General features: G+C 39.4%; 2 protein-coding genes across 2 annotated transcripts; both read left to right on the top strand.

The window, feature by feature from the left end:
• The first annotated feature begins 7,509 nt into the window (after nt 1–7,509).
• Nucleotides 7,510–8,086, top strand: LOC147458213 (uncharacterized). Its single transcript, XM_086512916.1, has one exon. The coding sequence runs from the start codon at nt 7,808–7,810 to the stop codon at nt 8,084–8,086; it is 279 nt and encodes a 92-aa protein (XP_086369042.1). The 5' UTR covers nt 7,510–7,807.
• A 157-nt stretch (nt 8,087–8,243) lies between these two features.
• Nucleotides 8,244–10,514, top strand: LOC147458212 (uncharacterized). The gene has a single exon (XM_086512915.1). The coding sequence runs from the start codon at nt 8,245–8,247 to the stop codon at nt 9,913–9,915; it is 1,671 nt and encodes a 556-aa protein (XP_086369041.1). The 5' UTR covers nt 8,244; the 3' UTR covers nt 9,916–10,514.
• Nucleotides 10,515–10,894: the final 380 nt, after the last annotated feature.

The following is a 10,894-nucleotide window of genomic DNA, read 5'->3' as shown; positions in this document are numbered from 1 at the left end:
TTTGGTCAAACCCCCTCTTCTAGCACTAGCTTGCACTTGATTGGACCTCCTCAAGCTTGGCCAATCACATGCTTAGTGCATATCAACAAGCAACAAGTGTAGCCTTGGGACAAGTGTCCCCCTTTCCCCTTTGAGAGAGAGAACTTGATAAATTCATAAGCAATTAACTAAATTAACTAGATTATCATTGGAACCCTTGGGAGGACAACCAATAGGCTTTAGGTACACTATGAGGGAAAAATGAAGAGGAGCTTGTCAAGTGTCCTATTTGCTTTCTTTGTATCAAGCTTGCCTTGTGTGAGGGTGTGTGTGTTCTCTCTCTAGCTCCTACAAAGAGGGCTTGCCCCCTCATGAGTAGGGAAGTGCTTTGACTTTTTGAACACCTTAACCCCTCAAGCACCTTAGTCATGGAGCACCTTAGCCATTAAGCACCTCAAGAACCTTAGTCAGCAAGCACGACAAGCACCTCAAGCACCTTAGTATGCAAGCACGACAAGCACTTTAAGCCTGGGCCCGGTTCCCACCTCAAGCACATCCCTAGCTTGCCTAAGGTCAAAGGACTTTCAACACTAACCTTTGGAGGTCTTTAATGAAGCTAACCCTAAGGTCTTTAAGCTCCATTAGCTAGCTTTGCTCTTTGACATATCATCTTTCGTTTGGATCCCCTTTAACCTTGGCCCCGTGTTGAGATAGATCCATAAGCACGTGTCTATATTCTAACTCTTGTTCCCATTTATTCTCCCACATTAAATGATTAATTTAATATGAAAAAATCATGTGGGTTGGTTAAATATTAGATTTTATGACAATAAAAGTCTAATGGTTATGTTGCTACCGCTCACCCTCTATGTTCTCAAAGTAGTCTCATAAAAATGATCACTATAGTTCTCTTAATTCTACTATTCACAATGTTCATTGGCCATTTCCATTACATGAGAGAATACGGGTTTATACGCCCAATGCTTTAAAAATGTCAACACCCCCCCCCGAGAAAAGAGAAGAGATGCACCCCCCCCCCCCCCCCCCCCCCCCCCCCCCCCCGAGAAAGAGAAGAGATGCACGCCTTCAGTTTATAGATGAAAACTTCAAGCATTTTTGGCTTTCTAAAAGAAGCCTTAGAGGAGTGTTGGGTTATGCATACTTTCAATGTTTTAAGTGACCATTGAGACTTACCTTAAATGCTATTCAATTTTAAAATAGTAAATGGATCTTTTTGGCTTAGGTATACTTGCAATGTTTTTAGTGATGATTGAGACTTACCTTAACTGTTATTTTGGTTTTACTATATTAAATAGAATTTTTTATTTCACCTTTCATTTCACATCCCAACATGTCTTGACTTTTCTTGCATTCTATTGTTTTAGAATGCTAAAGTGAAGCTTCACCTTGCATAATTCTAGTAAATTCTATACATATATATATATACATATATATATATATATATATATATATATAGATATATTAATGAGTTCTTTTTATTTCACCTTTCATTTCACAGCTTCACATGACTCGACTTTTCTTGCATTCTATAGCTTAATTCCAATTAGTGTTCGAAAAAGTCTCTTTTATTAAGTGGCCATCGATCGAGTTTCCTCTTCGCAAAGAAAAAAACGGAAAATAGTAGCAAAAAAATTTAAAATTTTCATGATTTTGTAACTCTTTTCTCACATATTTCACCGGTTTTTTTTCCCTTTATGGTTTGCAATTGGCTAGTCTCGATTTTCAAAAGGCTCAACGCAAAGCTAAGGCAATCCTTTCCCAGACATTGAGTCTAATTAAACTCAACATTTTAGTCAATATTCAAGAAAATCTCTTTTTTTTTTAAACTTTTTACAAAGAAGTGAACCGAAAATACTAGCATAAATTTCCAAAAATTTTGAACTATTTTTGCACATATTTCATCGTTTTTCTTCTCTTACCATGATTTGGAATCGGCTAGTCTCGATTTTCAACCCCGACTCAAGGCTAACTTGAGCAAATACTTTCTTGAACATTGATTTTAGTTAAACTCAACCTAAGGACTTTATCACTTTCTTATCCTTTTAGAAAGCCAACGTGACCATTTCACTTGTTAAAACTTGTCTTTTCACTTTGGATCTAGCCAAGACTCGGCAAGCATACTTCAATCTTTACAATTTGTGCACTTTTTATTTGTATGGCCAAGTAGATAATTATTTTGATAGTATTTGTAAACACTCCTCTTAGAAATATAGCTTCCGAAACCACCTTTTGCAATTCCCACTTGATACTAAACTTTCATGACTCCTTTTATAAATTAATGTTGTGAAATGTTATGAATGCACTTAAAAGACTCATTGTTATTTTTTCTAGTGTTATGATTTTCTAGTCGTGCAGTCCTTAATTTCTTTACTTCTGTCCTATTTTCAAAAATCTTAAAACAATAAAAGTGTCTGTTTTGAATGACACTTGTCACAAAGTTTAAGGGAATAAAATTGTTCGTCTTGAATAAAATTAACTAACTACTATAGATGATGATCTTCAATTTTTTTCCTAACAATTTACAAAGGGGTATGTAGACCATAAAGTTGAATTCTTCTCTTTTTGAGCTCATTATAAGTATACCATTAAGGACATAAGTATTTGTAAGGAATTGCTCATATAAGCTCTCTCCTCATTTTAGTTTCTTTTAATTTTTTACAAAGTCATTTAAAAAATTCCGACCGTAATACACTAATAAATAGATACCAAATTTTTTGATAGTTTCTTTTAAATTTCCACAATCAAATTTCTAAACTAAGTGTAAATTATAGTACTGAGTTTGTGCAACATACTAAATCTTGCGTGCATGATCGTGCCACCCTCCGAAACCTATCTATTGATTGCATTCAAGGAGAAAAATGCAAGTACACAAGCTCAAATTAGGTGGCTTGCTTATCAAAGAACCTCCATGTACGTAAATTCTCAATGTATTACATTACTATATATAAGTTTTTTTTCTCTCTTCGATGATCAGTTCTCTCCATTGACCCAAATGCTTAGTATATCTACTATTTTCTTCTTTATCTTAACATCTCCACATTGTACACCACCTCTTACAACATCTATACAAAAAATATTCCAATTTAATATTCTCATTTAAGGAAGGAGAGACCCTCCATGTGTCACACTATGCTCCATTTAAAAGAGAACCTTAAGAAACATTTAATTTGAAGTGCAAAAGTGAAGGGTAAGTACTAAGATGGTAGAATGTAAAAAGATTTTGACAGTCCTAGCAATGTACAGTCAAAAAGTTTAGTATTATATATATATCCATAATATTTGTAGTCTTTGACTCTTTGGGAAGGCCGTGAAGATTCACTCCAGCCCTCAAATCTCAATAGTGTGACCACTTGCTACTTTTGTATTTGAAAGCCATTTGAAGGGTGGCTTTACTTTGCATTTTGAAACTTGTAAAGAGCTTTCTTCTATGTGTCGACCAATAAAACTTCCTTTGCAGGCTTCCATGGACCTTCCATGTAGTAAGTGATCTTTCACCTCGTTGTTCGAAGCTCATCAATTGCACACTCATGCTCGTGCTTTGTCTATATACGTATGTGCATGCACACATATGCATGTGTGGATGTGTGTGTGTGTTTGAGAGAGAGAGAGAGATCCGCTGCCTTTGTGTGTGTATGAGAGACAAAGTTGATGTGCCATTCATTGAGTTGTTCGGAGCGTTGCACGAAGGTCTTCCACATTTTCATTGTATTAATGAAGTATAGCGAGCTCGACAATTCAACAATGGGAGTAGCGATTTGTTGTGGATGTCCTACACGTGTTGTGTATGTATGTATGTGACACACACACACACACACACACACACACAAAAAAAACGCGACGGTGGATTGTAAACTTTTGCATGTGAGTGGGAGTAGTAAAAAAATAAAGAATCCTCCATTTGATTTATCCTGTGTGTGTGTGTGTGTGTGTGTGAGAGAGAGAGAGAGAGAGAGAGAGAGAGAGAGAGAGTACAGAGAGGTGAACCCAAAGCAGGAGTGGATCTCAACAGACAACAAAAGTGAACGATGGGAGGCAACTCTGGCAACACTCGGCTATTTTGGAATGTTTTTATGTTAGATCTCTTTGAGCTTTGTAGGTTTCCTCACCTTCAGGTTGACTTGAAATTAGCAGGAGTGGACCTCAACAGACAACAAAAGTGAACGATGGGAGGCAACTCTGGCAACACTCGGCTATTTTGGAAGGTTTTTATGTTAGATCTCTTTGAGCTTTGTAGGTTTCCTCACCTTCAAGTTGACTTGAAATTAGTAGGTGGGATTGCACTAAACCTTGGTTTTTTTGAGCGCTCAAAGGCAAATTAGAATTTATAAGACAAATCTCAAAATTTTGTAAGGAGGGTTACAATAAATCGAGGTGAAGCATAGTGCTTTCTCCCAAAAACTTGCAAAACTTAAGCAGGAGAAATTTTAGGGGTAACTTTATTGTATTTGAAGTCTTTTACACTCAATTTCTCAATACTTGGTAGGTTTTCTCACGTTCAAATCTAGAATAGATGGGATTATACTAAACGCAGGATTTTTCGAGCACTCGGCTATACTATGCTTTTTCCCAAAAAAGTTTAGAGGTGAATTAACTATATTTGAAGATTTTTGCACTAAATTTTTGTACACTTTGTAGATTCTCTAAATTTTAAATTAGGTTCTTTGAACTTTGGATTTGGAGTAACTCAGAACGTCAATTTAAAATTTAAGGTTGTGATGCTAAGTTGTTATTCTTTTTGCAAATAAAAAAAATTGTTATCGTTTTTGCACCCAATGGCTCTCTGGAGCATGTGGATGTTGTGCTTTTTATGTTTTTAAATCATTACAACTCAATGTGATGAGTGAGTGCTGGTAAAAATAATTTAAAAAAATTTAAGGTAAATCTCCAAATTTGTGGGTGGGATTATACTAAACCTAGTTTTTTTTTTGCAATTGTTGTCCTAACCTTCAAATTAAATCTTACAAGTGTGTGGCCCATCCTATGGACACACACACACACACACACACACACCAGTTTCTTTGTGCCCAATCCACTCTCTTTCTTTCTCTGCCTTAGTTTCTTTGTGCCCAATCCACTCTCTTTCTTTCTCTGCCTTGGTTTCCAACTCCTAGCCCCCCTCCAAACCATTTTCTTATGTCACATAGTAGGGGCCTCCAAGATGCGTTAGATATAGTTGAGAAAATTTGTAGGTGTGGTCACACTAAACCTAGGTTTTTCTCGAACACTCGGGTACACAATAGTTTTTTGCTATTATTCAATAGTCCATCATCTATATTGTTCATAATGGAGCTTGAAAATCAAAGGGAGGAGAGGCATCACCTTTTGGTTGATTTGCATGGCCTGTTGGATCAACGTCCAAATTGAGCTACCGAGTCCCTGTGGGGTCATCCTCCTTGCCATAGTCGCATGAAAGAACTTTCCAAAATTGCATAAAATAGTTTAGATTCTATGCAACTCCATCCTTTTGCAATGACTTGGAATAATTAAAATCGGACGTCGAACAAATAGTGTGTGTGTGCGAGAGAGAGAGAGAGAGAGAGAGAGAGAGAGAGAGAGAGAGAGAGAGAGAGAGAGAGAGAGAGAGAGAGAGAGAGAGAGAGAGAGAGGGCCCCATAGATTGTGCAAATCAAGCCTTTTCCAACAACTTGCAAATGATCGAGAGATATTTATCCACAAGTTATGGTGTTGATGTAGCAATTGAAGTGAAAAGTCAAAATGGGTCTTTTCTTGCAATGGTGAGTACAAGAAGACCTGAATTGGGGATCCAAGAATGTAGTGTCCTAGCATTCGATACATTTGGGCTTCTTCGGTGGCTAGAAGTGTTTTTTAATCTTCTGGGAGCTACTATCTCCGACTACTTGAGCTACACAGACTTGGGAAAGATGTAGATGCTTTACATCTATCCCAAGGCATGTGTGTGTGTGTGTGTGTGTGTGTGTGTGTGTGTGTGTGAGAGAGAGAGAGAGAGAGAGAGAGAGAGAGAGAGAGAGAACATAATTTTAACAGCATAGGAACAATCCAAAGGGACATTGAAAATTAAGCGAGAAAGTCTTGAAAGAGAGAGAGAGAGAGAGAGAGAGAGAGAGAGAGAGAGAGAGAGAGAGAGAGAGAGAGCATGCTTATGGCATCATTTCGAGGTATACAAAATATATTGATTGACAAGTTAGTCTATAACTGTGTGTGTGTGTGTGTGTGTGTGTGTGTGAGAGAGAGAGAGAGAGAGAGAGAGAGAGAGAGAGAGAGAGAGAGAGAGAGAGAGAGAGAGAGAGAGAGTTTCCTTGGCAACCTGGTAGCCCTCCAAAAATGACCCCAACACCTAGCAAGTCTTTAACTCAAAAGAATCGAGAAAGGGGGAAAGAAAGTGAAAAAAGAGATAGCAAAAATGTACTTGATGAGTGTTGATCTCCGGATCTAATATGAGAGGGAGAAAGATAGAGAGAAGGCATACCTAACCTATGTATGAATTTGTGTGTGTGTGTGTGTGTGTGTGAGAGAGAGAGAGAGAGAGAGAGAGAGAGAGAGAGAGAGAGAGAGAGAGAGAGAAAGTTGCCATGCTTTTCTTGGTCACAACAACGCGTGGGTCACATACTAGTATGTAAGAAATTCCAAGTGATGAAAAGTACCTAGAGAAGGATGCTCTCTTCACATGCAAGAAACCCCAAGTGATGAAAAGTAGAGAATGATGCGCTTTGGATATAAAAAAACAAAAAAAATGATATATAGTAATGTTACCTTTTCCATTTACACGGATGGGATGGTAACTTGTAAACGGATGGGATGAGTGATTGCTTGAGAAACAAGTGAAAGGGTCACGGTGGCTTTCTAAAAAATAAGAGAGTGTTAAAGTCATTAAGGTTGAGTTTAACTAGAATCGGTGTTCGGGAAAGGATTGCCTCAGCTTAGCCTTGAGCCGGTTGGAAATCGAGACTAGCTAGTTGCAAACCATGGTAAAGGGAAGAAAAACGATGAAATATGTAAGAAAATAGTTCAAAAATCTTGCACATTTTTGCTAGTATTTTCGGCTCGCTTTTTTGTGATGAGGAAGAAATTCGATCGATTAGAATTAATTTATAGAATACAAGAAAAGTTAAGCCATGTGAGGCTGTGAAATGAAATGTGAAATAAAAAGAAGTCATCAATGTGTGTGTGTCTATAGAATTACTAGAATTATGCAAGGTGAAGCTTCACTTTAACCTTCTAAAATAGAATGCAATAAAAGTAAAACATGCCGGGATGTGAAATGAAGGGTGAAATAAAAAGATCCGTGTACTATTTTAAAGCTGAAATAACGTTTAAGGTATGTCTCAATCATCATTGAAAACATTGAAAGTATGCCGACCCAACACTCCTCTTAGGCTCTTTTTAGAATGCAAGACATGTTTTGATGTGAAATGAAAGGTGAAATAAAAAAATCCATGTACTACTTTAACGCTGAAATAACATTTAAGGTATGTCTCAATCATCGATGAAAACATTGAAAGTATGCCTAACCCAACACTCCTCTAAAGCTTCTTTTAGAAAGCCAAAAACTAAACCAGGTTGCTTGAGATACAAATCCACAGCTTCTTATAGAAAGCCAAAAACTAAACCAGGTTGCTTGAGATACAAAGCCAAGGGGTTGATTGGGCTTGTGGAAGGTTTGAGTGATTGCATAAGCTAGGTTTTGGTGTAATTTATAGTGTTTGTTCAAATGGGTTGTTAAAATTAAAATTTGTAAAATGGCTGCAAAGGCAGTGTGATAGATCCAGAGTAGTGGAAGTATACCCAGTTCGGGTAATCGATGTAAGGGCTACCATTTCAAGCAGCCATGGCGGAGTTCACTTCCTCTGCCCCTCCAACTGGGACTTCCATGTCATTTCTCACACATGGAGCATGGACATCCGTGAGTTCTCCAAGCAAATCGGCCAGCAAATCCAACCCTCTGGCGCCCCTTATAATCGCCAATTCCAGCGGCCACCTCAGGGGACAACCTGCCTACGAAGGCCTCATCGAGTTCTTGCAGCTGCTCGCTGATGAGGGCGTAGTGCGTGTCTGGTTTGATGCACTCTGCATTAACCAACAGGATGACACAGAGAAGGGCAGATAGATCGGGTACATGGGAGCTTATTACAGTCGGAGCAAGGGCTGCTATGCTTTGGTGCACGGTATTGGAGTTACAGCCTTTGGCCTGAAACTGATCCTGGTCGCTTGCCTCGCTGGTTCAACAGGGTTTGGACTCTGCAGGAGCTTGCCCTTCCAGGGAACATGCTGGTTGTGACAGAGTTACCTGAGAGAGTGCAGATCCTTGCCAGGGGATTGATCAGAAAGAGAACGGAGAACAGCTCGACGGCTGGGTTCTGCAGATGCTGTATCTGGAGGGAAGTGCTTGAAGATAAGGTGGATGCGGAGTCGCTTCAGCAGCTTCGCTCTTCATCCCCACCATCCATTGCTGCAAACAGCAACAATCTCACTACTGAGGCTGGCATTGATGTCGCTGGGACATCATCTGCCTGTGTGTGTACGAGATGCGGCGCATCCTCTTTAGTGAGAAGAGCTAATCGCCGCACCATGTCAGGCCAAACTGTTTACATGGTTGAAAGGGAAGCCTACCTTTTCTTGCTCTTTCTGGATAGTACGCACAATCTCCAACCAACAGATGAGTTTTGGGATGATATAATGATGGATTCTATCCGAATGTCCAAGCTAATTAAAAGCATACATGAAAGTTTTCAACCATGGATGATATGGCCTGAAATTTCCAGTCGTCAATGTACACATGATGAGGATCGAGTGCTGGGCATTCTTGGATTGTTGGGGTTCAGAGGAGACATGCAGCTTAGAACTGGGCAGACATTGGAGCAGCAACTCGTTCATGTAGCCAACTCATGTGATCCAGATGTTATGATTAAGGTTTGTACCGTGGATCCAAGAGGTGGACCCGCAGCAGGCCTATCATGGGCCCCTAACTTTCGAGATCCATATGCATATTTTGGAGTTTCTGGTTGTGGCCTGCACGCTCGGGCAGCAAGGAGGTGTTTTGGGCATGAGCCATTTCACAATATCGATCCAGAAGGATCATTGCAATTATTGTGTTGTCCACAGCTTAAGCCTGGAAAGGATATACTACAGCAGGTGCTGGATCTGCGGCAGGTTGAATTCTCCCTGGCCAATGTAGATGAGAGGATCAAGAATTTGGGAGATTCTGAGAGACATGTGGAGATTGTGAAGGTAACTGAGGATGGGATGGTTCTGAAGGGCAAAGCTGCATTGGGTGGAGTGAAGCCGTGCTGGAGAGAAGATGGATCAGCAGGGAAGAAGAAAGCCATGATCGGAGGGTTGCGCAGCTTGTCTGAGGAAGATGAGAGTGAAGTGTATGAGGAATTCAGGGGGTGGAGAAATGCTGGAGGTGCCATAGAGCTACCCAAAGAGCATTCTCCTACGCATTGCCTTCATTTTGAAGATGGTGGAGTCATTCTTCCACTGATTTGGAGTTTGAATTCACAATGGAAAACACTAGGATGGCCTGATGCTGAACACTTTGTGTCTTACTTCCCAGAACTGACAATGGCCTTGGCTTCTCATCCTTGGAATCCGATCTATCTGCAACTTCTCCACAATGAAGCTGCTGTGGAAGCCTTGCCCTGGCCAGTTTTGCATCGTTTGGAAGACCAAGCAATACAGATTGAAATGGAACTTTGGGCTGTGCTCTTGGGAAGTGTAGCAAATGGAAACTACCATGTGGCCATGATGTGCATGGCCAGGCCCAGTACCAGGAAGAATGTACAGCTTCACAAAGTAGGCATGTTTTTTTTTCCCATTGAAGTTAGTGATCAGATATTTAGCCAGCATTTGCCCACTACATGCTTTGAAATTGGAGGCTTTGGACCTGACTTGAGTGAATTTGTGACTCTCAAGCTCACCAACACAGCCTTGTAAGTCCTGGTTGCTATCATGTTAGAAGATTAAGATCCAATCTCTCAGGCAATGATATACTTGAAAACCAGCAGTATGAGCAGAAGCGAATAGAAAGTATTTTAGTACAACAAATAAGTAGCTGATAGGGCGAGTATGTGCCTACGATTTGTTTAAAAGAAAATAGTACAATCTGGTGTCGAGGCCATTTTCTATTGAAGGGACTAAAGAGTATAGGTCGAAAATAGTAATGGAATCTGGTGTCGATGGCATTTTTTTAATTGAAGGGAACACAGAGATAAAGCTCTATTTTGAGATCTCAAGAAGCTTTGAATGCTCTCCCTCCTTGTGTCGGAAAGGTATGGAACCATCCCATCGTAGCTTTCAAATATGTGAAAACTTTAGGACAAAAAGCTTTCAACTATAGTGGCATCGGACTTATCTTGAAAAGCAAAAAAGGATAGCAATCTCAAGTATTGATTGTCTTTGAAGTAAAATTGTTTTTTCTTCATACATAAATGGAGCTTTGGGTCATGTAGTTACTACCGATTGTTCTATTCTTTCTTTGGATTCCTTGAAAGACCTTTTCTCAAGAGGTACTAAATATAGGCTCCTTTCCTCGATGACTCTTTTCTTCTGAAAGCCATAGAGAAAGGAATTTCTAGTTTTGTACTAAAGTTTTGAGGAGTTTTTAAGAGTTCAAGGTGTTTTTATTCATTGGAAGTTTTTAGTCCTCAAGAAAGCTTCTATGAAATTAGCATCTTGCTCTAGGAACGTGTCTTCAGGAACGAATAGCTTATCTTCATGTGATAGTGATTCATCGTGATTTTATAATCTCTTACATAGATAAGTGCTCTGATAACTTCGTTGTTACGCGCAAAAAGTTTTAGTTGAAGTGTTAGTTAGGTGAAGTAAACTCTCAGACTTACAATGGTTGTGATCTTTCGATGCAAGAGGTTATCTTGAAACATCAAAACTTTGTAAGTCTTTTGGTTTCAAGTGC

The sequence above is a fragment of the Adiantum capillus-veneris genome, chromosome 5 (genome assembly GCF_014529385.1).
Source record: "Adiantum capillus-veneris isolate H3 chromosome 5, ASM1452938v2, whole genome shotgun sequence".
Taxonomy (NCBI): domain Eukaryota; kingdom Viridiplantae; phylum Streptophyta; class Polypodiopsida; order Polypodiales; family Pteridaceae; genus Adiantum; species Adiantum capillus-veneris.
Note: the sequence above shows the minus strand (reverse complement) of the source record. Positions and strands in the feature narration are given on the sequence as shown.